The 25,509-nt window shown below is 59.5% G+C and overlaps 1 protein-coding gene across 1 annotated transcript; it reads left to right on the top strand.

The window, feature by feature from the left end:
* The first annotated feature begins 17,009 nt into the window (after positions 1-17,009).
* Positions 17,010-23,105, top strand: LOC146403067 (uncharacterized). The gene is made up of 8 exons (XM_084957828.1): positions 17,010-17,192; positions 17,602-19,356; positions 19,467-19,637; positions 20,000-20,204; positions 20,352-20,437; positions 20,533-20,712; positions 21,124-21,393; positions 21,684-23,105. Exons 2-6 carry the CDS (start codon positions 19,062-19,064, stop codon positions 20,706-20,708), a joined length of 933 nt encoding a protein of 310 aa, XP_084813954.1. The 5' UTR covers positions 17,010-17,192; positions 17,602-19,061; the 3' UTR covers positions 20,709-20,712; positions 21,124-21,393; positions 21,684-23,105.
* The last annotated feature ends 2,404 nt before the right edge of the window (positions 23,106-25,509 follow it).

Genomic DNA, 25,509 nt, shown 5'->3' on the forward strand with positions numbered 1-25,509 from the left:
CGGGAAACTCTCCAGCCCATTCAGTGAAGCCCTCGGAAGGATCACCTGCTGGTTTCCGTCTCTTAGGGACCCTCTGTTCTTCATCGCCTGGTGTCTGGCCTCTTGAAAACTGTAATCATTTTTAAGGTGGCATCTATTTCGTCTGGCTTTGTGGTTGTTGCCGGTGAGAGGCTAAATCTGACCCTCCTGACTCCTCCTCTGTCAAACACGAACATCGACGCTGACTCCAAGACTGAGTTTTTGAAAAAGATGTGACCATGTAGAAAGTAACTGTGCACGCGTCCATCTGGACGCACACGAATGACTGAGTAAACAAGCAAGTGGGGGAGGAGAGACGACGCTTCGTTGCAGAATAAGCCCAAGGGCCAGATGTAGATACTCCTCCCTCTGGAGGCAGAGGTCCAGCCCCCAGGGTGGGTTGGGCTCAGGGACTGATTGCCAAGGAACAGGCTAGGGAAGGAAGAGCAGTAACTACACAGTGGAGAAAGCTGGCAAACGCCACCTTGCCCAAGTGAAGGGGGCCAGCCTCACCAGCGACAGGTCACGGGGCGTCACGTGCCCCTGGATACGATGTGATAGGAAGGACACTGGCCCTCGGCGCTTTTACCTCCAGAAATCCACAACCCTCGTCTAGGTATGAGAAAAACCCAAGTTCAAGGACATTCTATGGAATTCACAGCCTGAACTCTTCAAGGTCATAAACCACAAGGAAAGACGGAGAGGCCGTGGTGGACCGAGATCCCTGGGGCAACACGACCATCCTGCTGGACCCCGGATTAGCTCCTGGAACAGGAGGACCACAGTAATGGAAAAATGGGCGAATAAGCTGGAATTCCATATTAAAAAATGATTTCAAACACAGCCCACACTGCGGTACCGAGAGGCAAGAATAGACTCTCCAATAAATGGGGTGAGATCCATTGGATATCTGTATGGAAAAACGGTCTGGATCCCTGCTCTTCACCTTACATAAAAATCAATTTCAGATGGATTACAGCTCCAAGTGTGAGAACAAGGAAGCTTTTAGAAGAAAGCGCAAGAGCCTATCTTTGTGGTCTGAGTGTAGGCGGAATTCTTAACCAAGACCTGAGGTGGGGAAATGGATGCAGTGGACTGTAGTGAAATTAAGAACCTCTGTTTATCCGCAGATACCGTCAGGGGAGTGAGAAGGCCGCTAGTCACAGCACGTGTGTCCAACACAGGGACACATCCGCAAGAGGAAAAGAGCCTCAAACGAAGAAGAAAGAGAAGACCGTCCAACAGAAAATGGGGCGAGATGTTTGACCAAGCACCTCGCCCCACATGGCCTTCTGCGTGGCCTCCGCAGCTCCGGTGCGTTCTCACTCTCTGTGCATCAGAGTGGGGGAAACTCGAGAATGCCAAAAGGCGGTGACACCATCTCTTAATTGCTGGGTGGCGGGGGGGGGCACGCCACCCCCCCGCCACCCGTGCAAAGCCACTTGGCCATGTCGCCTCAAGCCCCAAAGCGGCACACTCTGAGATCAAACAGTTTCATCCCCAGGTAGGGACCCAGCAGACACGTGTTCACCAGGAGCCACATACGGCGGGGTTCAAACAAGTGCTCCTGCCCTTCTGCTGCCACAGATCGAGTGACGATGCCGCGGACGGCCGACCTCCTTCTGTTCCGGGAGCGCCACCGTCAGTGGGTCCACGCGTGGCTCCCTGCGGTCAGTCTCTGCGGCCGGCTGCTCCAACCCTCCCGTCTACCCTCTTTTGACTTTCAAGTGCTGCCACCGCCCCCTACCCCCTGGGGTCCAATCACCCCCATCGCATTCGAGGGCCCGGTGTGTCTCTCACTGTAATTTCTCACCTACAGGGAGGGCGACCTCAGATGGTGTCACAGGTGCTGGGCTCCCTCGCCAAACCCCTTCCCACATCAGGGGAAAGGTGTGTCCAGGCAGGTCAGCAGCCTCGAGGGACAAATCCACTCCGCCGTCGCACCAGCCTTGGAACCCCTTCCTCTGCCAGGTACAAAGAGGTCCTGGCGTTTCAAGATCGCAGGGTGTGGGCCACCTTTTGGTCCACGTTGCAGCCACCCAACCGAACCAACCATGGGAGCTACAGCCCCGATTCTCCGCTTCGTGGGCCCCCATCAGCACATCCAGCCTGACGCAACTTCGCGTTCCTTCCACCGTCACCCCACACTTGTGACCTCCGCAGGCACCCCTCAGTATCTGTCTGTATGAGGGGGGAAAGCTCAGCTCTTCTGGGGTGCCGTGGGCCTGCCTCCTCTTGGTTTACTCCCAGAACCTCACCTTCGGGGCCCCCTGGGCCCTGAGCTGGTCCTGGTCTGGAAGCCACCAGGGGCGGTGGGTGGGTCCTGAGAGTCGGTAGTGTCTTTTGCAAGGACATTCATTGCCTCCTTCAACAGCAGACGCCCCGCAATGCGGAGAACTCAGCTTGCGCTGTGACGCAGCCACGGGCAAGGTGAGCTCTGGCCTTGGCTTCAGAAATCTCAGCTCTGCGGGAACGCAGGGTCCCATCGGCTCTTGCGAGGTGAGCGAGCCCTGGCGGCTCTTCCCACTTTGCTGAACACACTTAGGAGCCGACAGCCAATCCCGTTCCTCTCCTTAGTCGGACAGGTTCTGAGGTGTCAAATCGATGCTCACCCAGAGCCTTGCCCCTTGTAAGCGTCTGATCAGGAATCTCCCGTCCTGATATTTGACATGTCGCTGCTGTCACTTCACAGCCCAGAAATAGAGCCGGGGTGTCTTTAAAACAAATCAGATTCAGGAACCAATTCCAGAAATCCCGGAACCGATTCTGAAACCGTACCATTTAGATGGTGTTGCTCTAGAACCACCCTCTGTATGAGACCCCGTGTCCCTCTGGGCTCTCCCAGGAAACACAGCAAATAAATAAGACACACACACGTTGATCGAGCAGACTCTCCGGGCTGTGGGGCAGGTACGGCTGAAAACCACAGGGCAGGCCAGCGGCTGAGACACTCAGGCAGGGGTTGATGCTGAAATCTCAAGATGGAATTTCTTCTCCTCCCAGAAATCTCCGTTTTTGCTCTAAAAGCCTTCAACAGACTGGATGAGGCCCAGCCACCCCACCAGCGGTCATCCCTCGACTCAGAGTCAACCAGCTGCCGATGCCAACCACACCCGCAAACTACCTGTACAGCACAGCCCACGTTCACGTTTGATAAAACAACCAGGTACTGGAGCACAGCCAAGCTGACACATGAAACACAGTGACGAATTCCGACTATTTTATTACGTTCCATTGATCTGTTGGTCTACTTGTGAAAATGTCATACTGTTTTAATTGAAAGGAGATCTTTAAACTTCATTATAAAAATAGCCATTCTTGGAGAATCTGTCTTCTATGTGTAATTTATTTGTTTTGATTTTGATTTTTTTCGTTTTATAGCCACACTTACACCACGTGGAAGTCCCCAGGCCTGGGATCGAATCGGAGCCGCATCTGCAACCTATGCTGCAGCCTGCAGCCCTGCCGGACCCGGAACCTGCTGAGCAAGGCCAGGGACCAAAGCCACATCCTCACAGAGACAAGGTCAGGGCTTCAACCCGCTGAGCCACAATGGAAAGTCCCTTCTGTGGATAATTTAAAACACTTTGTCCAGTTTCCCCAAAATACCACACTAAGCATCTGGTTATCAAATGTGCTGTTGACACACTTGATAACCAGAAAGGACTGGTTATATTTGATAGTAGAGAGAACTGAAACTCGTGTGCCAGCAGTTCGAATGCCTACGTCTAGAAAACCACAGACCCTGCACTGAAAACTCCGTCGCAATAGACGTGATGCGGTATTTCAGAAATACCCAGTTTTAAGTGGAAGTAGGAAGAAAATCCTGTCCATAATAACAAAGCAACGATACCGTCCCTAAGAACACGTGCAGCCCAGAAGGTGCAGACCTGACGTGGAGAGACCATAGTGTCTAACTAAATGCAGGGGACGCGTTGTTTCTGGCAGGTGGGGGTCAGGCAAACAACAAGTCGGGGCTCACTCTGGAAACCCCGGGGGGCTGGCAGGATCACTTGCTTTGGGGCCCCAGGAGGGTCCCTCCTGCCGTGTGTTTTTGACCCAATTCTTTAACCTCCGTGGATCTCAATTTTTTTTTCCTTTGAAAAATCGTAATTATAACACCTGCCTCTCTACTCATGTTTTGTTTTCTGGTTTTCGGTTTGTTTTTCGGGGACCAAATGGGATGGTCTATCGAAAGCATTGTGGAATCTGCAAAATGAGGTTTTATGGCTCGAGCTGTGTCACTACGTCTCTCTTCTGCGTGTCCGCATGTGTGTGCTTGTGTGTGTGTGCACGTGTGTGCGGGAGTGTGCGTGTGCACGTGCGTGAGCCTCCTCTCCTCTGTGAACTTCTCAGTTCACGTGCCTCCCGGGGTCGTCTCAGGAGAAAACGCTACGCTTTCTAAACACCACACCGAGGGGACAATTCTCTGGGTTTTTCTACCAGCGAGACGGCGTCTCTGGGAGGCGCCTGGCCTGCCTCTCAGCTCCTCCCGCCTTCTCCCCATGCAGCCCAGCCGGGTGAGTCAAACTGACCGGACAAATGCACTTGGGAGTTTGCTGCTTGAAATGCAGACTTAATTCGTGTTACCAAAGGGTCTTAAATTATTCAGGTAACCTTGGACGAGCCAATTAACCTCTCTGGGCTCCACTGTCTTTATCTGGAAGACGGAGGGGCTGCAGGAAATGGGCTGGGGGCAGGTTCTCTGAGCTCCTGCCCCCCTTCTGTGCTCTGCCCTGGGGTTCAGGTCCCCAAAGCAGGCGGAGTCCCGATGCTGGCGACACAGGGAAGAACTATAACTAAGTAGTTTCCAGTGTGAAGATGCTGTCATAAGACTAATATTTATCTTCAGGTAGAGAATAATCACTATCTTCAGTGAACAGGAAAACACAAGAAAATTGTAACATACTCGAGCAAATCCCCCTGATTACAAAATACGGAGTAGAATTCAGGTGTGGTTTTCTGTGGCTGCAACAGGAGATGTTATTAGGGTCTCCCACTAATGCAGACGTTTTTCGTTCCAGGCCGTCCCCCCTGTGGAAAGCTGCTTTGTGCCATGGCCCTCGCCTTGCCAGGCGCCGAAAGGAACTGTGCGGGAAGATATTTAATACCAAGAGATAATAGGATTCCATGCTCATTATTCAAGAGCAGGCACGGGTTCTGGCCCATGGTAATTATTAAAATCATGTTTATGACAAGTAATGCAATGAACGTCACCTATTTTTGACCCGACCGTGCACAGAAGGCGGGGGAGGCCGTGTCGTACATCCTAGCAATTGGATTTAGTGCGTCGGTGCTGCAGGGGGACCGGAGCGGGGGTCTGTCTGCCATGGATGTGGCTGGCAGATGGATGGCTGTCAGGCTGCCCAGGCTGCCCAGGTCTGAGGGGACCCCGCCCCCTGCAAAGAGACTTGAGGACCCAGCGTCTCACCAGGGGGCCCATTAGCCACAGGATACACCCGAATTTCCTGCTGATCAAGGCCCTTCTCTGCCAGGGGCCATCTTGCCTTTGGTCCATGGCAACTACTGCTGGTGGTGCATCAATTTACATCCCTAAGGACATCCGCCCTGGGCTGGGAGAAGAAGGTGAGCCCTCACCCAGCCAACAAGATGCTCACTGGGCCAGGAGAAGCAAGGGCTGACCCGGCCCTGCAGACACACCCTCTCGCGTTCTCCGGCCGTAGGGGTGGGATCAGGTCCTTTAACGAGGAAGGGCTCCAATGCCCCAGATCTTGCCCCACCTGCTTCCCCAGGACCCCCGTCCTCGCGCACCTTGCGGAGCTGTTTCTGGGAGCCCCATGCTGAGAGCGGCAGACCCGCTTCAGTGCGCAGTTGTTTGCATCCACTGGATGCCCACGGCTGTGCTGGGCTCCGTTTCTGTCCCCGGCCAGAGCGGCTGGCCCTGGAGGTTCCGGGAGGAGCCATAGGTCCCTGTTTCTTGGCGTAGACGCCAGACTCAGCTGTGAGCCCCGAAGAGGCAGCGAGACACCCCTCTGCTCCATCCTTGCACTCAGCCCTCTGGCCTCAGCACAGAGCTCCTCGGGCCCTGGAACTTCAGGCTCCGGTGAAGCTCACAGGTCCTGCTCATTGCAGGACTCAGGGGAGCTGGGGGCTGGGCGGCTGTCTCCCCAGGCTTGCCTCACCCGTGCTAACCAGCTCGTGCCCTTGGGGCGAGGATCCGCTCCCCTAGGCAGGGCTTCTGTGCCCACGGATGCTGCCTGACCCCTGACGGGGGCTGGACCACAGCAAGCTGGAAGGGGCGGGGGGAGAGGGTGGACAGACACGCAGGCCCGCGAGTCCGCAGAGCGGTCGCCTCTGCTCTCTCTCCAAATCCATCTCGGGAGTGCCTGGGATTTGGCTCAGGGTGGGGAATCTTCCCCAGAATAGACAGCATCTGCCGACTCCATAAGGCGCCGCTCGCGGCCCCGTGCCTGTTCTCCTCACTTGTGGGAACAGCGTGTCTTGGTGATGCAGGGAGCTTTGTTTTCAGCCGAGAGTCCGCTCTTCCCAGTCTCTTCAGGCTCATCCACGGCTCTTTCAATCCTCAAGAGCCTTCATGGCGGGAGCGAGGGCCGAGGGTCACCTGCGGTGGTGACGAGAGCGGGTTGAGCCCGGGCTGCAGAAAACGTGCCCGCGCGCTGCTGACACGGGAGTAGAGACGGGATGAGACAGTAGATGGAAAAACAGTTGTCACTTACAACCCAGCGCCGACAGTGGCCAGTGAGCCCACGACCTTCCACGTGGGAAGGGCCACGGACGTGCATTTCTTTCTGGGTTTGGACACCTGGTTTGTGCCGCTTCCTCGTTGCTCTTTTAGACCGTCTGGTTGTCCTGGACGGAGCTCCGTGAAGATGGGGTCTGGCAGGTCGGGGTGGTTGGGAAGGTGGAAGGGAGCCCCGGGTGGTGGGGGAACGGTGCCCTGGGGCTGGGGGCCAACATCAGGAATGGAGCCAGCAGACCACCGCCTGGGGCCCTGGCACACGGGAGCCCAGGTCCAGCCCCTCGTGGTGCACCCCTGCCTGGTGCGTCTCCCCCCAGCCTGGATGGAACAATCGCTGGGGGGCCAAGATTGCAGCTCAGGCAGCCCCCGTCCCTGCCAAGGTCAGAAGCCAGGGTGGCGGCGGAAGCAAGGTTCCTGGAGGAGAAAGGCAAGACCCAGGGCAGGTGAGGCGGGCTGCAGGCCGGCGTGGGCTCAGAGACCTGTGAGGGGCTTCCGAGGGAGATGAGGGCATCCGGCCCCTGGGACAGGACCTCCCACGCCTAGAGCACGCACGCCCTGTGCATGGGGCTTGGCCTCTGGAACCCCTTTTATCCCCTGGAGGGATGGGAACCCCGGGGCTCAGCATCCACAGCTGCCTCCAGCCCCTGCCCACAGGCAGCCCGGGTTCCTCGTCTGTGAGGGATTAGTGGCAGGGACCGAGGGCTGTGAGCCGCAGCAGAAGTCGCAGGCCACTCTTGGTCCTGCCCTCTCCCCGTGGGGCCAGAGCTGAGCCATGGCTTCCTCCATCTTTCCTCTAAGCCCCTTCGGAGCCTTGACTCACGCGGGCCAAGCCGTGGGGCTCGGAGTCCATCCTTCGGGCCCGTCTGGGCCTCCCCAGCAGGCCCCTAGGCTCCCGCTGGGTCCCTCTGCCTCCTCGGGAGGTGCGAGCATCATGGACTTTGCTCGGCCCTTGTCAACTGTTACGGTCTCGACAGTGTTCTGCCAGCTTCGTTGACCTTGAACCCCCACAACCTCAGAATGTGACTGCATTTGGAGACGGGGTCTTTAAAGGGGGATTCAAGTAAAACAAGGTCACTAGGTGGGCGTTGAGCCCACCCTTATAGGAGGAGGAGATCAGGACACAGACACAGAGGGACGACCCCGCGAGGACGCGGGAGGAGACCGTGTCTGGAGCCCAGGAGGAACCAGCCCTGCCCACACCTTGGTCTTGTACCTCCAGCCTCCAGGACTCGGGGAGAATTCACTTCTGCTGTCAGGCCCCCGGCCTGTGGCTCTTTGTTGTGGCCACTGGAGCTTCCTGATGAGCTTTCACCTGCGGAGGGACCCACCTGGAGGGACAGGCAGGCTCGTAAGGGTTGGAGCAGGTTCAAGGCAGGGACGGCTGACTCTCCGGATGTGTTGCCACCTGCCTGGCTCGGGGTCCCTGGCTGCAGGGTCTGGGTGGAGCCCCGGGCTTCCCTCCCTCTCAGACCCCCCTCTCCCCACCCACACCTGCTCCAGCAAAGCCCCCGGCCCCGGGGGGACAACGTGTGCTCATTTCATGGCCTCCTGATCAGACACGGAAGGTTTCCTTGACGTTTCTTCCTAAGTAGCTTTCTCCTTCCCCGTGGGAACTTTTAATGAAAAAATAATAAGATGCTAACTATAGGAATCAGATAAAGAGGAAGTCAGGCACCAGGGTTTGTTGCTGATCAGGAAGAAGTTCAAAAATAGATAAATAGGATGCGTTGCATCAAAAATTTACAATTAATTACCATTTTCATACCGTTGAAGTTGCCCACGGATTTGACGACTGTTCTCAATGACAGACTTCGCGAAGCCCCCTTCCCAGAGTACAAGTGACATTGCTAATTGCTGATCTAGGAGTCCGCCTCCCAAAATAGACAGAGACAAAAATAAGTGTGGGATGATGGTATTTCATCACCCAGTGTTGGGCAAGCTGACACGGAGGCGGCAGCGGGCGGGCAAGCTGGCCGGTCCGGCAGCCTCGGGCCACACCGGGGAAGGCCCGCCAGGCCTGGCCTGTCCCGTCCTGGGGTCCTGCGGAGGTTCCACCGCTGCCCGCCTCCTTCTCTCTTCAGTTCTGGCTCCACCAGGGCACAGGCATCGCAGGGGCCTCTACACACTCAAGATGGATGGTCCTGGCAGAGGGCAGCCGTGGGCACAGAGGAGTCCTGCATCTGATGGTCGTGCGGTTCCCAAGGTCGTGGGAGCCCAGGAGACTTCCCTGGGGTCAGTGTCCATGACCCACAGAGCAGACCTGGACACCGGCCTCTGAATTGGGGCTCACTGCTCCTCCCAGGGTTCTCCCACCAGCAACAACCACCTGCCCCTTGACTGCAGCGGGGGTCCTGGGCAGATTCTGCAGTGTCCGTGGGGTGGCCCTGTCTGCTGTACCCCTTGGTGGCCGTGGAGTCCACGCTGGGCTCTGCCTCGGGCCCCTCCCCTTCTCCTCCCGCTGTGGCCTCTGCAGTCAGAGTCCTTGGCTCCATCTACAGAGAGGCCCCTTGGGCCAGGAAGCTGGTGGCCCGGCTGAAGGACACGGTCAGTGAGTGGCACAGAGCTGACCGTCCAGCTGCTGCCTCCCTGGCCGTCTGTCCTCACAGCCAGGATATGGGCAAAGAGCTACTTCTGTACACCCGGGCCTCCCTGGACCAGGCGGGGGAGGCGTGGCTTCCTGTGAAGGATGCGGGCGGTCCAGGCTGCAGGACAAAGCATCCTGGGAAGGGTGGGGTCCAGTACAATGTCTCCGCAGAGGGGCTGGGCAGGGAGGAGGGTTCCTGGCCACGGAGGGAGGCTGCCACCTTGGCTTTTAGGTTTAGGAAGGAGGCAGGTTGCTGGTGCGGCATCTCCTCAGATTCGATGACCCCAAAAAGTGCATTCTGACCTCTGGGATTTAGCCAGCTCAGCAGAGCTTTGCATGTGAGTCTGGAGTGGCCTTGACTGGACCAGCCCAGGCTCAGCCCCTGGCCGTCTTGGACAAGTGACCCGATCCCCCTGGAGGTCAGCCTTGAACACCTGTGAAACGGGGGCGGTGATGCAGACCCAGCTCAGCTTTGTGACCCATCAGACACTCTGTGGGTTTACCCATTTCGCTCATCACGGCCAGCACACGCTTCCCCGGCCGGGGCAGGCATCTGATCCCTCCTCGCGCTGGGAGGTGTCTGAGCTGGGGACCTTCTCGGTCACGTGCAGGGAGTGGCTTTGCTGCCGGATAACATCTGAAAGCAAAGCCAGTGGATGCTCTCGTAAGGCCTGTGTCCGCATGCGTGTGGGCAGTGAGAGGGGTGGACGTTGACAGTGACCCGGCGCCGACCCTGCTGGCCCTGGGACAGTCACCTGGTAATCGCAGTGGCTGTCCTGTCCCTCGTGGGGTCTTGGTGTTTCAGAGGAGGGATTTGGGCTTCTGAGGGCGTGGGCGCTCGGGGGCAGCGTTCTTCCATCCATCACAGCACTTGCGCCATGGACGTGGCACAGCTGTGACTGGGGTGGAGCAGGTGCTGGGAGAGCCGTCCCCAGAGGTCCGGCCATGGGGACCCCAGGGTGCGGTGAGGAGCTCAGGAGGGACGCGTTTCCAGGGAACCAGCTCTGCGCCTTCCTGGGCTTCTGGGGTGGGCGCAATGCTTTGCGACGGTTCATTTTATGTGTTGGCTTGATGGGCCGGTGCTCTGGGCAGGTCTGTCCACATCGGGGTGCTGAGCGAAGCAGACGCCCACCCAGTGTGGGGCCGCGTCCAGTCCACGAGGGCCTGCGCAGAGCAAAACGGCGGAGGAGGAGGAATCCACGGTCTGCTGAGCTGGAACGTGGGTCTTCTCCCGCCTCCAGGTCAGGGTCCCCCCCCCCCGGCCCCGGGCTCCTGCGTCTCAACCTCTGGCTTGGTCTGAACCCTCGCCTGCGGCTCCCAGGGGCCCGGCTTGCAGGCAGCAGATCTCAGGACATTTCGGTCATTCATGCGCATAGATGTACCTACCCTAATGTCTGTTTCTCCCTCAGCCCCTGAAGACCCCGAATGCTCCAGACGGGTCTAGGTGGGGTCAAGGTCCTGATGAAAGGTCACAGCCCCACGGTCAGGCTGGACAGGACGGACCCGAGGCCACTCACGCTGCTGCGGAGCCTCAGCTGGCTGGAGTGGGGCTCCCGGGGGCCTCGGGGCTGCCGATGGCCCTCACGGAACTGAGGCCCTGCGGGAGGATGGCAAGGGTGGGCTCAGCACGAGACGAAGAGAAAGGACCGCATCTGATTTTTTATTACTCAGCCTGGGTCAGCAATTTCATTAAAAATTAGAATTCTTGCTTAATCATTTTCGTGGCTCTGACGCATATCTGATGGGAGAGTTTCATGATCACCCATAAATTTGAGTGCTTATTTAAGAAAAAAAAAACAGCGGTGGAAATTTATGATTAATCGTGTAAATTCTCAGACCCGGCTGTTGAGCTTCTCGAGCTGTGTAAGGTCTCTGCGCCTAGGGGTGGGGTTGGGGGTGGGGGGCTCAGAGAGGCCCAGGCCCCTTTGGGACCCAGCTTAAGAGCCGGAGGTGGTTGCTGGGAGACCAAACCCCCTTCTGCAGGTGCTTCAGGACCCTCAGGCCAGAGACTCCTGACTCCCAGCGGGAGGCGTGTGGTTGTTGGGTCAGAGGAGGGTGCATCTGTGTCTTTAAAGCAATATGGGCCCGTGGGCTGTGGGGGGCAGTGTGGCGGGGGCATGGCGGGGGTGAGGCTAGGTTAGGTCTTCTTAGCTTCTCAGTTTCCACAAGGGCTCCCCCCCAGGTCACTGCCTTAAGGGCCAACCTGCCTCCTCCTGAGCTGCAGGGTCGCCCACCTGGGGCCCAGCCATGGGACACCCCCACCCCCAGAGCATCTGCCTCCTCCCTGGGGACCCTCCCGCCATCAGAAGGCCGTCCACTCCCACGCAGTAGCCGCCTGCCCATCCTGGGGCCGCACACTGCAGCTGGACCCTGCACCCTGTGCTCAGAATGGGCGGCTGGGGGCAGGGTCCAGCCGGGATCTTGGTGGACCTGTTTTCCGTCCTTGGGGTTTGCTTATTTATGTATTAACTTCCACCGTCTGTTGGCTTGAGCTCCCTATGTCTTACAAGGTTCTGAATTAAGAGGCTCAACTCAGGAGTTCCCTTCATGGTGCAGCAGAAACGAATCCGACTAGAATCTATAAGGACACAGGTTCGATCCCTGGCCTCGCTCCGTGGGTTAAGGATTGGGCGTTGCTGTGGCTGTGGTGTAGGCCGGCAGCTGCAGCTCCGCTTCGACCCCTAGCCTGGGAACTTCTATATGCCATGGGTGTGGCCCTAAAAAGCAAATAAATAAATAATAAAAAGAAGGTCAGCGCCTCTCAGTTTATCCTGGACATTCCCCGTTTGAATGAATGTCCCTGCTCTGGGAAGCCCTCCGTCTCACGGAGACCAAACCCAGCAGCCTCCCACTGTGGATGCAGGTGGAATAAGTCAAAACCCCGATTGGCCCACACCCCGGTCCTGCAGACAGGGAGTGACTCCACGGGGCGGCAGCCGGGACTGAGCCCATGGACATCTGCTCTGGGCTTGGCAGGCCCACGTTGGCTTGGTAGCAGCTCCAGCCACCAGGCCAGGCGCCCTAACCAGCCCTGAGGTCTGGGTCAGAGGTCCCAGGCCCTGTGATTGACCCCTTGTCACCCGGGGCTGCGGGTGCATCCGAGGCTTCGGGGGAATTAACGATGCCACACTGGTACCCAGCAGAGTGTGCCTCAGGCTTGGGTCGGGCCACTTTTCATTAAGTAGCATAATTTGTCTCCTGGTGTGTGAGGACAAACAGAGTTGCCCAGCCCCCACCTCAGGAAAAGAGAATCTGGCATCGCCACCCAGGGGCTGAAGCCATGCTCCCAGAAGAGCCCTCACACTGCCCACGTTGGAAACGGAGATTAGACTCCTGGCAGGCGGCACGAGGCCGGGCCACGCGGCCCCCGGATCTGCTAACGGATTTGAGACAAACTATTATTTTAACCCTGAAGTGGACCTGGAGGAACCAGGAGGTGGAAGCCAAGGTCACGTGCATTTTCCAGAGGACGGGAGCTGGTCTCGGCTGGCGGCCGTGCCCGGACCCCCATGTCCAAGCAGCGTTCCTTTTCCAGAGGGCAGAAGGGCCAAGACGGGGGCCTCCCCCAGCCCCAGGGGCACTGTGAGCAGGTCTGGGGTCTCAGGCAGACTCTCCAAAATCTCTGTCGATGCCATTGACTGAGCGGCGAGCAGGGAATGGGCATCCTGTGCCACAGCCAGTGGCCGGGTCTGGGCTCTAGGTGCGCGGTGTTGGCTATAGCAGGTGAGCGGACGGGCGGCCTGTGAGCAGAACAGAGGTGGGCGGACGTGGGGCTGCCGCTGAGCTTCTTGGGGGGCGACTCCTCCCAGGCTCCTCTGTCTGCTCTCTGGTGACCTTGGTGATAGCCTCAGGACCCTGGAGGCAAAAGACAGCACCACGGCGGGGGGGCATCAAACCGTAGGACAGGCCTCTGTACCTTGTGTCTTTTACACTTAAAAGCCACGTTAGGAAGAATGCGTGATGCTTCCCCGGTTACGCCGAGGAAGCCACCGGCCGTGCCGCGGGGACCGGGGACAGGCGGTGTCAGGTCTGTGATCTGCTTGATGGCACGCGTGTTCCTCCGTAGAACTTAAACGTGGTGAGAGCAACTGATCTCAGGTTAACGCAAGGGATGCAAGATGGGGACTGCGCTATTTCACGGCCCAGTGGGAACGGGGAGCCCGGGACGACACCAGGTTTTTTTGCAAGGCAAACACGTCACCTGTGTCACACTGTCCTCCTCTCCTGCTGGGACCTGGCTGCAGACGCCCTGAGGTGGGGTCCGTGGAGCCTCCCTCCCAAGGACGGGGAGGGCTTCCCAGAGCCGCCTTACCTTTCCCTGAGCACAGGTGGTCCCCAAAGCCTGTGGGAGCCCCCAGGGGAGGGGGCAGCCACCGTCCCCGAACCCCCTCCCCATCCTGGGACCTGAGCCCCCTCCGGTGTCAGAGTCCCCCCTGTCCCTGAGTCCCTACACTGTCCCTGGGCCCCCTCCCTGTCCTCGAGTCTCCTCCTTGTCCCCTGAGTCCCCTCCCTGTACGCTGAGATCCCCCGCTGTCCCGGGCCCCCCACCCTGGGCCCCCTCCCTGTCCCCTGGGTCCCCGCCCCTCCTGGACCATTGGTGCCTGTTCCCAGTGGTCCTGCCCTGGACCATTGCTGTTCCTCTCCCCAGGGGTCGGGTGATGGGGTCGAACGGAACTCGTTTAGTTCTAATATTCTTTGAGCCTTTTACTTTATTTGGGGGTCAAATCAGATGAGAAGAAAGCTTCCTCTGTGTCCCAGTCATTCCTGAAAGAAAAGGCGAATTAAATGACTCCTGGGAGGCCGCGTCCCTTTTCACGGGAGGAGAAACGCAGTTTGCGCAGCTTCCTCCCCAGGACCAGCTCTGCGAGCCGAGGATGGACCATTCAGCCCCGGGGGCTGGCAGTGCCCGGGCGGGGGGGGGGGGGCGGTGAGCGAGCATGTGTGTGTGTGTGAGTGTGTGCCACGTGCAGGTGTGTGTGTCGGGGGGGGGGGGAGCGATGGGGACCTGCCGTCTGTGGGGGCCAGTGGCCCAGAGGATGGAGGCGGGCGGCAGAGGCTGGGCTTTCTCTTTAGCGGGAGAGGAAGGCGAGCATTCCAGGGGTTTGCTGGTTGACGTTGGGAGACTTTCTGAACAAAGAGAGTAAAAAGGCACGTTCCATGCAGACCCCGAGGGGGCGGGCGAGGAGCTGCTCCCTGTGGCTGCAGCCACGCGAGCTCCTGGGACGCCCGCTCTGCGGCCGGCTTGGAGGCGTCTGGCACTGGGGGTCTGCCCGCTGCAGGGCTGGTGTCACAGGGGCCGAGTCCCGCTGCGCCAGGGGCTGTTCCCGTTTCCTTTCCTCCGACCCAAGCTCTGCTGGCCTGCGGCCTCACAGGCGCCCTGAAATCCGACCCCTGCGTCTCCCCCGGGGCCTTCTGTCCCCAGCCCCCACTCTGAGGAGGCTCCAGGCGACATCACGGCCACCTGGTCCAGCCCGCAGCCCCAAGGCCCAGCGCCCCGCCCTCCTTTCTCCTTTCTCCCCGGCCTCAGCCCCTGTCTGCACATGGCCTCCCTCCAGTGTCCCTGGGCCACGCTCGGCCCATCCCCCCTCTGTCCTCCGGTCGCCGCCGAGAAGGGCGGCCGGCGGGGCTCAGGGCCTCCTCGCGGCACAGCCTCCCCGGATGCGTCTCCTCATCAGCAGGGAGGCTATTTTCGTTAAGTACATCTGCAAAACACATCTGTTAATTTTCTGTATTTGTTTATCCACAGTAGAAATCTGAACTGGTGACTGTTTCGCACAGCAACTCACAAATAAACAGGAGGAAACAGCACAACACGAGGGCCGGGAAGGGATGAGCCTGTCCACGTCCCGGCACAGCCAGGCGGGCCGGGAGGGGCCGGCCGACGGAGCGGGAGGTCGCGGAGGAGGAGGCAGGCCCTGAGACGAGGCGACCAGGCTGTGCGGACACGCAGAGCCCCTGGTGGGATCCGCCCCCCCCCCCCCCGCCTGATTTTACAGAATCTGAGGACCCAGAGCGTTAGGGGTCCAGGCCGCCTCACCCCAAGCTTAGCCCCAGTGGAGCCGAGTCCGCCAGATGGCCCAGCGGCCAGGTGACAAGGATGCGGTGAGGATGGAGGCTGAGCTCAGGGCAGGTAGGTGCCTGAGGGTGGGGCTGTGCTGTCGGGCCTGAGTGCACTCCCCAGCAGGACCCCTCCCGGCAAGGCTGCGGGGGCCAAGTGGAAGCAGCAGACCGTCGGGGACGTGTGCCCCTTGAAGCCCTGGAGGCTGCAGCCCCTGCAGTGCCTGGAGACAGCCCTGGTCCTTCTCCTGTCTCCTCTGGTGCCAGAAGGGGGCCTGCAGCTCATTCTCCTCCTCCAGCACACAGGACACTAATCCCACGGCGGGGGCCCCACCCTCGTGACCCAGTCGGCTCAAAGACCCCTCCTGACACCACCCCGAGGGTTAGAGCGTCAGGCTAGGAACTCGGCACAAACCTTCAGTCCATCAAAGACCAGAAAGGGCCTCTGCCGTCTCAGCTCATCTGGGTCTTGACCCTGCAGAGCGGACCTGGGCGCCTCATCTTACAGAGAAGGCCGTGCGGCTCAGGGAGCAGAGCTGTGCGTGTGCACGTGTGACCAGAGCCGACTCAGCCTCCAGAAGAGGGGGGCAGGCCTGTGCCACAACCTGATCCCAAGGCCAGCAGGAGGCGGGAGGCTGGCGATGACCTTAGGACCTGGTGACAGTGCCCAGGGAACAAGCCGGGATCCTGCATTGCTGGTGGCGGCTGGGACAGCCAGGGATGCAGCAACACCCCTCAGTGAGCAGTCAGGTGGCCCGGCTCATCAGCCATCAAGCCGGGCCCCCGGGCCTGTCACCTGTCCCTGTGTCCTCTCGGGGCCTCTCCTGTGTGTGGCTATGTCCTGACCTCGCCCTCTCAGGCCCCATCAGAGGCTTAGGACCCAATGGCTTTGTCCACCTCCAGATACTGTCCCACCCCAGGGTAGTCCTGGGGGCTAGGGTTTGAGCTCGTGGACTGGGGGGACTCTGTCCAGCCACAGCAGGACCTGAGGCAGGTCAGCCCGGAGAAGCAGGGACCCGTGGTGCCCGAGAAGGAGGACATGGCTGTTGGTCCCTCTCTGCCGGCTGCGAGCAGAGGAAGACACGAAGGAGGCAGGTTCTGGGCTGGGGGCAGGCAGGGCTGACTTCTAGCTGAGGACGGGTTGGGGGGGGCGGTCACTGAGGGCTGGGAGCTTCCGGGAGCGGTGGGGGCTGAGAGAAGGGAGCACGAATCCCGTCCCACAAGGGCTCCTGAGGGTGCCCACCTGCAGGGGAAGCTCTGCCCCTGCTCTTCCCAGGAGCCCCTGCGTTAAGGCCAGGCTGCGATCATCCCACGTGCGCTCGGAATCTAGTTTTCCCAACAACACGCGAGGTGTGTGTGTAACAAGAGTCATTGAATTAGCAGATTGTGATATTATATTTGGCCCCCGTAGAGATTCCATTATGCATTTACATAAACAAATGGCAGAGACTCATTAAGTTATTAATATCTTAGGGAGGCAAATTCACCCTGTTTACATCCTTGAAGAGATTTACGCATAATACAACCATAAATCACCCTGAAACAGAGCCCGCTTGGAAGCAAGGGGGCGGAGGGCTGACCTTCGGAGGAGGAAGTTCATGTTCTCGGCCAGAGCTGTCTGGAGGCACTGCAAAAGTTCCCGCCAACGGCGGCTCCCGGACGGCTGTGATGGTGCCTCGTCCTCGGTCGCCGGGGGAGTCCAGCGCTGTCTACTCCAGCCGATGGGTGTGTTCGATGGACAGGCTCTTGTGTGGGCTTGAGTTTGTGGCCAAAGTGTGGCCCTGTCCGCGTGAGCAGCCCTCTCTTGAAAAGGTGAGGGGCCGGCCTGTCGGAGGGTCTGTGGGATCCTGCGGGCACCACGGAGTGGGAGCAGGGCCGGAGAGAGACAGAGGGAGGCTCTGCTCCGAAATCAGGGCAGGGCGCCTTGGGATGCATCCGGGCGTGGGAACGCCGGCTCGGGCTGTGCGTTTAGAAACGCTCTGCTTTAGGGAGCTCCCTGGCGGCTCGGCAGGTTGAGGATCTGGCATGGTCACTGCGGTGGTGTGGGTTTGATCCCTGACCCTGGAACTTCCACCTGCCACGGGTGCCGCCGAAAATGTTCTGGTCTAAGCGTTGTGCCAGAGCGAGGGTGACACCCGCTTGGGGGTGCATGGCCCCTGAGCCCCGGAATGCCCTTGTACCACCCACGCAAGGTCGCCCCCGATGCCCTTGTGTCTCCTAGGAGCCTGAAAGGCCGCGCACAGGCGCGTGGCGGGTGAGAGGGCCTCCAGAGCTCCGCCGTGGTGGCTGAGCTCCCAGTTTGTGGCGCCACTGGCAGGGAAGGAGGCTTCCGCTCAGAGGCATCTCACCTCTTCTCGCTTCGGCTCAGAGACAAACTAGCAAAGAACACGCTTTGGCTCGTTTCAAATTTATGATGAGTTTCTCATTCATACTCTTTAAGGGATCGTTTCTAAACAGCCTTTGGACCTGAGCCCATTCCCACCTTCCAGCAGCCCCTCCTGCCGGCCCGGCCTCAGTTTCCCACGGGGGGCGGCCGACCAGGGCGGCTTTGGATGGCCTCCCAGGTTCGCCTTTCCTCGGCCTGTATCTTCCCGGGAAATTGTTCCTCTGCCTGCGTCTCTGTCAGCTATCCCTGTGAGGCCCATCAGGGTTGCTCTGCTTCTGAGATGCGCTGGCGGAAGCCACATAAGCCACAGGCTGCACCGAGAGGCACTGAGTGGGCGTCGGGGGAGGCCAGGGGATGACCTGAGCCCCACCCTCCCGCCCCCGCCCCTGCCAGCTGGGCTGCACCCAGAGAACATTCCTCAGAGATTAAAAACAAACCCAAACAGGAGTTCCCGTTAGGGTGTGGCGGTAACCGAACCCGACTAGCATCCATGAGGATTCGGGTTCAATCCCTGGCCTCACTCAGTGGATTAAGGATCCGGTGTTGCGGTGAGCTGTGGTGTAGGTCGCAGACACGGCTCGGATCCCGCGTTGCTGTGGCTCTGGTGGAGGCCAGCAGCTGTAGCTCTGATTCAACCCCTGGCCTGGGAACCTTCACATACTGTGAGAGCAGCCCTAAAAGGCAAACAAAATTACTGCCCCCCTCAAAAAAACCTGAACAAACAAAACGAACCCAAGCAAAGCAACTGGAGTGGAGGAAGCATTTTGCACACCTGAGGCGCAGCTGCAGCATTTAGGCCGGAGGCCACGGGGTGGGCGGGGGTGGGCGTTGCTGCCCGAGGATGCTCCTCAGCCCCCAGGGGCACCGGGCCGCCCAGCCCATCCATCATCCTGCTTCCTCGTGGCGTAAATTTAATTACGCAAACATGATCTCGGGTCTTAATTAAATTTTTCAAAACGGGGCCTGTTCTCTCTGGGAACAAAGCAGTAACGTCTCCACCCGCTTCCTGGGTGAAGAGCTCAGGCGGCCCAGGTGCCCAGAGGTGTTGGCCACGCAGATCAGCGCCCGCCGCGGCCCTCCTCGGCCTCCCCCCGCCTCAGCTTCTGATGGGCCCCCCCCCGCGCACGCACCTTTTGACAGGAGCCCGCAAATCAGAGGCGGGAGCCTGGCGAACCCTCGCTGTTTGTCAATTTAATATCCTAGAACAAACAGCCTGAATCTCTGTCAACAGCCATTACGTCGGATCATACTGTGTTTCCTTTTCTATAAATCCAGCTCATTACCCGGCCTGACGGATGCGGGCCCCGCCTTCACTGGCTGTTCTGTTCTCAGCTCCATCGCAGCCCCTCCCTGGGGACACGCGGGTGGGGGCCCGGTCGTCCCGCATCTTGCTCCTTGGCAGCTCCTCCCAGCACCCCGCCCCTCTCAGGGCCTGGACGGGACTCAGAGGGAAGCCCAGGCCGCTATGCAGGGGGACCCCAGCTCTCCGCGCACCTGCCATCCGCCCCCTGCCGCCCGGCCAGGCAGCCCCAGTCTGGACGGTCCCACGGGGGTGCTTTGCCGTGTTCCACAACCTTCCTGCTTGCAGAGGTGACTGGGAGGGGCTGTGGGAGGCAGGGCCCCCTGCCATGGACCGCGGACGGCTTCTGAGGGGGGGAAAAGGCGATGCCAAGGAAGACATGTTTCCTCCTCTGCCCCAGCTCTTCCCACACAGAGCAGCTCCAACACCGACGGGGTGGTCACTGTGCCTCTCGGCACCTGCCTCTCAGGCCCCCTGCCCGCGGGTTGTTTGCTGGAGCAGCTCCCAGCAGTCAGGAAAGCGGTTTACTCGCTCGAGGACCCGTGTACTGTAAGGGCTGCAGCTCGGAACGGTGGGTGTAGAGAGAGATGCTAGGGCGAGGGTGGGCCCACGCCACGTCCCCTCCGGTGACACCGCCTCCCAGCACACCCCTTCCTCGGGGTTTTGAGGAGCCCTCGTGACCTCGGGAGGAGGGATGGACCCTCTGGCTGCTGGTGATGGATTCAACCTCTGGCCCGTCTCCCCTCCTGGGAGGTTCCAGCCTCTGATGGCCTGGCTGGTCCCCACCTCTGATGGCCTGGCCAGTCCCCCTGGCCACCAGTGCTCCGCCTTAGCAACGTCCCGGAATTCTTCCCCTCACCATCAGCCCTGGGAGCTGGAGGGGCCGGTTCACCTTTCTCCCACTGATGACTGAGGAAGTCCCCGGTGTTTTAGGAGCCCTGGGTCTGGAGGGAGAAGCACCAAACGGACGCCTTCACAGCAGCACCGCAAGGATCCTCCCCTGGAAAGGACCAGCTCTGCCTGGATCTTGGCCCCGCGACGCGGGCATGGGACCTCTGGCCTGCAGAAGAGCCAGCCAGCAGGCCCCTGCTGTTCGAAGCCCCTCCGTGTGGGGTCTTCGTCACAGCAGCCGTCAGAGGTGGCCAGGGATGGGGGTCTCCAGTCAGGCAGCATTCCCCCCCGCCCCCCCCACCGCCCCCGACGGATCAGCCCCCCGAGGGCTTGGCAATTTTTCTCAAATAACACACTGCTTGACGAATGCTTTGTTAATTTTATAATCCCGTAGGTGTGTGCCTTTTAGATACCCTTTGTTTTCCTCTTTTGCTGACTATGCATCGTCGGAGGCTTCGCTGGGAGCTGGTCGCATGGGATGTGAGTTCTCGCCGTCCTTCTACGAGATCCTGGATTGTTCCTGGGTGTCCGGGGAGGGAGCCCCTGATGATTCCACGTGGCGGTTCTGTCCACAGATTCACACCTACCCTGGGTCACTGGCTTCTGGATTTTTGTCCGATGCCCCCAGAGCTTCCAGAGGGGTCAGCGCCGGGCCGTCCTTGGACTTCTGCTGTCCCCACCCGCGACGATAAATCTGTGCTGTTTCGAGCCACGTTTGTCACGGCGGCCTCCGGGAGCGCCTACGCTCTGACGCTGTGCGTGACCCAGGCGGGGACCGACCCCTGCCCGGCTCGGCCACTGTGGGCCCAAGGGGTTGCGTTTTCCTTCATCGTGGGGGTCTGACCTTGCGAGTAAAGCGTATGGACCGTCTCGCCTTCTTCATGGGCCACCAACCCCTGGCGGGGACCGCCCGACGTCAGGGCCCCGCAGGCGTCTTGCATGTGACCAGCAGCACGGGTGCTGGGCTCCGAGGGTCCTTACAGCCCAGGGCACCTCCGCCGCCATCCTCCGTCCTCGAGGGCTGTGCTCCCCTCCTGGCAGCCGCCAGCGCGGCCACTCCCTAGCGACGGGAGCTGGTGGTGGCGATTAGCTTGCAGGGAGTTCAGCCGGCTGTGGTCCGCGGGCTCTTCCTCATTCCACCCCTCTCTGCCTTCTTCCTCTTCCAGCTCTCTTCCGCCGCAGCCTCGGCCTGGAGAGGATGGCGCCGCGGGACAGGAGGCCTGTGGGCACACGCAAGACCCGCACCAAGGCCCCCTCCTCTCTGCGCTGCCAAGGGCCTCGAGCACCATCAGTCTCTGGCAGCCGGACTGCCACCTAGGAACCCTCCACCTGCTGCTGCGGCACTCCCGGGGGCTGGGATGGACGGACAAACCCAGGGCCCGGCCTTGTGGGCTCCATGTTCAGCTGTGCCCACAGACAGCGGGTTCCCCCCAAAGGCAGGAGACCGGGGAATGATGGGTGTTGGGGGGCAGTGAAGCCGGGTGGCCCACCCCTCCCTGGGTTTCCCTCAGCCCCTCTCCTGCCTCTTCTCCCCCCACCCCCCGCCCTGCCCCTTTCCTAGTCACCCTCGGCCTCCTTAAGCTCAGGGTCAGAGGCCCCAGGACCTGGTGCCCCTCCTGCCCCCTGGGTCCAGGTTACAGACGGGAGCAGGGAGGAGCCGCCCCCAGACGCCCTGTCCGCTTCAGTGGAGGGGGGTCCAGATCTTTCTCTCTGCCTCCTGCTGCAGTGACGGCGCCTCCCTGCCAGGGCGGGGGAAGCCCATCGGGCCGCCCATGCGACACGGGCTCTCCCGACCCAGGACCACGACCACATCCTCAGGCGTCTCCAAACAACGACAAACGAGAACCAGCCTCAGGACCCCGCAGACGCCGTGGCCAAGAGATGTCCCCAAAGCCTTCCCCAGTGCCCCATCCCTCCCTAAGCCCCACCAGACCAGGCAGAGATGCCCCAGTGTCCTCCCTGCCCTGTACGTCTGGTCTGTACCCTCAGCTCCCTGCTTGGGTTCAGGGGCCCCCTCCAGGGAGACTTTGTTCTGTAAACTTGCCCTTGACCTCTGAGCCCCGCTCCTACCCCAGCTTCTCTGCTGCACCTGCCCCTGTCCCTGCACTGCTGCCTCCTCCCACTGGGTGCAGCTCCAGGACAGCGGGGGGGTCTCCTCTGCCTCGGGGTCCCCGTGCCCGCAGGAAAGCTGAACTGAGGAAGAGAATGCAGGAAGCAGTGAAATAATGAAAAGGCACGTTTTGCCTAGAAAAGGAGGCTCCAGAGAGTGGCCGGCGGCTGGTCTGAAGACGTGGAACCCAGGTGCCAGCCTCATTCCTAGTGAAATGTCAGCGCAGAAGCCTGGGGGTTGTTTGTCCCCGCGCTCACGGAGGTCTCTTCCTGGTTCATACATTTACCCAACAGCAGAGTTTGGGAAAGTGCATAAAGTAGAAATAAGCCTCCCTCTGGACAGAGGAGCGCGATGAAAATGAAGCCCCCTGGGCCCTTCATGGGGAGGGAGGCCGAGGCCTCGCCCGTCTGTCCCCGGCCGGAGCTGAGCTCCTAAATCACTGTCTCTGGGTGTTACTCCGCGCGTCTCGAGGAAATGCAAAATACGCCACCGTGATTATTCTAACGTCACTGGGGGCCTCTCAGTCAGGTGGAGATATTTCAAATGCTGCCATTTCCGAGTCAGACCGGCTCCACAATATTTAGGCAACTCCACAAAAGCACAGCCAGGCCGTGAATCAGAGGCACCGTGCCGAGTGCTCTGGGCGCCCACACAGGCCTGAAAAAACGGGAAGACAAAGTCTCCTTCCTTGCACCTGCTCTGTCGCCTCTGCCTCTGAAGTGCCACGCTTTGCCGTCCTGGCTCTGTCCCCAGGGCAGGTTCTGCACCGTGAATGACCAGTGGGGGCGCCCCATGGCAAGGGCAGCCCAGCAGGGCCCTCGCTGCCGTCCGTGTCCCCTGGGGAAGCGATGCTCTGTGCCCTGCCAAAGCCCACGCCCCAGGCACCCCCATGTGTCCTGTCTCCTCCCTGGAGAGCTGGAGGGACACTCGGCTGCGTGACTCAGCTCCGTGGAGGAGCCCAGGGTCTCCTGAGCACAGATGCGCAGACTCTGGCCCACCTCTTCCAAGTGTGCGAATAAAGCTTTATTGACACACGGTCACCCCACCTGTGCCCTTGTGACCTGGGGCTGCTTTTGAGCCGGTTGCAAAGGGGGCCCTGTGGTCCCCAGAGGAGCCACCACCGATCCTCATCCAGGAGGGACACTTATCCCTCGGCCTCTAGGGAAGCCTGTGCAGGTCCCGCAGAGGTCTGCTCCTTGTTCTGCTGTCTCTGGGCCCAGGAACCTCTTCTGCCTGAGACTTTGTCCCCAGGCCCAGGACGCACGGCCACGAGACAGGAAGGGTGTTTTGGCCCTGTGTCTGCAAGCGGTGCCTCCCACCCTGTTGTCCTAGGGGGCTCCTGGGTTGGAACCCCCAGGCCTGACCCTACGGCAGGGGCACCCCACACTTGAGGATGAGGTGGGAGGGCGCCCAGGGCCCACGCTGGGATCCCACTCCCCCACTTGTTCCTGGGGGCTCCTCCCACTTGGACACTCAGTGTCTGTTCCAGAAGATCCCAGAGAGCAAGACTGGGTCTGTCCCATGGCGACCCCCAGGAACGACCTCCGGAAAGTGGGGCCGTGGAGGAACCCCTCCTGGGAGGGGACAGTGCCCTGTGTGGCAGGGGTGGGCGGGTCCGAGAGGGCAGGCGGCAGGGGGAGTCAGGGGCAGGAGGAGGGGCTGCGGAGGGGGCACGGGACCCTCGGCCCCTCCCTCCTGGGCTCCCCTCAGCGAGGGGCCTTTCATCTGCAAAATCCCTCTGCAAATGTGCCTGCCAGGGGGCCCTCCGTCAGCCCCCAGGGGAAAACGCTCCATCCAGAAAGGCCGCACCTGTGGCCTATGAAGATTCCCACGTTAGGGGTCAAATTGGAGCTGCCTACGCCAGAGCCACAGCAACGCCGGATCCAAACTGTGTCTGTGACCTACACCACAGCTCATGGCAACGCGGGATCCTTTACCCACTGAGCAAGGCCAGGGATCGAACCTGTGTCCTCATGGATACCAGGCAGATTCGTTTCCGCTGAGCCACAGCGGGAACTCCAAGACAAACTGGTTTCTGATGCTGGGCAGGGACCTGCTGAGTTTCAGGATCACGGAGGGAAGACAGAGCCCCGCGTCTGCCCCTCACAGGGGAGGGGACCCAGGAGCGGCCTGGGGACAGTTAAGATGGGAGGAGAAGCCAGGGGGAGGCCAGCAGTCCCTGCCCTTAGCAAACCACCCTTCCCAGAGCTGCTGCGTGTGTAGGCAGATGGATGGGTGGCTGCGTCTCGACCCCCAGGGAATTGACAGGCATCTCACCTGGAGTGCAGTCCGGACGCTCCCGACGAGGCCCAGGCAGCCCTCCACCTGCTCTCTGACCTCCACGGGTGGACCCCCGCTTTAACCCCTCCATTGTCTTTAAGTTCTCGAAAGAAACAGCCCCTCTCCCTGCCTCAGAAAAAAAACACCAGAAAACTTGGCCACAGTGTAAACAAATTCTGAAGCAAAAGTAACTCCAGAGGATGTGAGAGGAATTTCTCACAATTTTCTTTTAAAATAAAAGAGACATATGGATACCCATTTTATTTATTTCATGCTGAATATTGCTGGTAGAAATAACACAAAATACATGTGGCGAGGAATAAAACTTCACACAGGAGAAGGAATTGTGATCATTTTCACAAAAATTTAACCAGGAAAACTTGACTTGTGTAGAAATAAGGCACTTAAACCAGCAAATGCAGTGTTTATCTTTGGTAGAATTGGCAGAATCTTATAGGGGCCAGCTGCTGGTCGAATTGTATGTTCGCTGTACAATTTATACCAACACACCTGATTTCCACATTAATTTCAGTAAATTAAAAATGAACATAAAACCAGCTATCCGAATCACGTAAAAAGCAATCAAGGAATTACAGCAGATAGAAATTTCTGTTTTGACAAATGTTTGTTCCATGGTTGTAATTCTATTTTTAATATTTATATTTTAATATTTAATATTTGTATGTGTTACAATTGGCTCAAATACTCATATGGGTTTAAACATCCTTTCCCTGTACGACAGCCACCTTTCCACCCACCCATCTGTCCGCACACCCATCTATCCGTCCATCTATCATCCATGCCCCCTCCACTGACAACCCGCCAACCGTCACCCGCCACCCGGCCCCCTTCCGTCGTCCGCCGTCCAGTTGTCTCACTGGGCCGCATCCATCCGCCGAGCCTGACGGCCGTTCAGTCAAGGCTTCACTCGTTCCACAAAGTTTGAAGTCCTTTAGAAGAAAATGCATGGTAAGTGAGAACATGGGGGTGTTAGAATCTGGGAAAATGCCAGCGGAATCAGCTCAGACCACTGGGAAGGTGGGGGAGAGACGCCGGCCAACCGGCTCGGTTCCTGGATCAGCATCAAACCGGGGTCCCCAGTCAGCTCAGATCCTCCTGGCAGGAAGAGCAGACACGTCAGTTACAGACGCTTCCTGTGCGT

This window comes from Sus scrofa, chromosome 5 (assembly GCF_054392235.1).
Source record: "Sus scrofa isolate SSC_HxYL_T2T_F1_AM1 chromosome 5, Sscrofa_HxYL_maternal_Yorkshire_Landrace_v2.0, whole genome shotgun sequence".
NCBI classification, from domain to species: domain Eukaryota; kingdom Metazoa; phylum Chordata; class Mammalia; order Artiodactyla; family Suidae; genus Sus; species Sus scrofa.

Excerpts from the sequence above, each read along its gene's own strand:
- LOC146403067 (XM_084957828.1), top strand. The coding sequence starts at position 19,062 with ATGCGGGCCCCGCCTTCACTGGCTGTTCTGTTCTCAGCTCCATCGCAG. Across the intron at positions 19,357-19,466 it reads CAACCTTCCTGCTTGCAGAG|CTCTTCCCACACAGAGCAGC; the intron begins GTGACTGGGAGG and ends CCTCTGCCCCAG. Across the intron at positions 20,438-20,532 it reads GGGAGCTGGTCGCATGGGAT|ATTCACACCTACCCTGGGTC; the intron begins GTGAGTTCTCGC and ends TTCTGTCCACAG.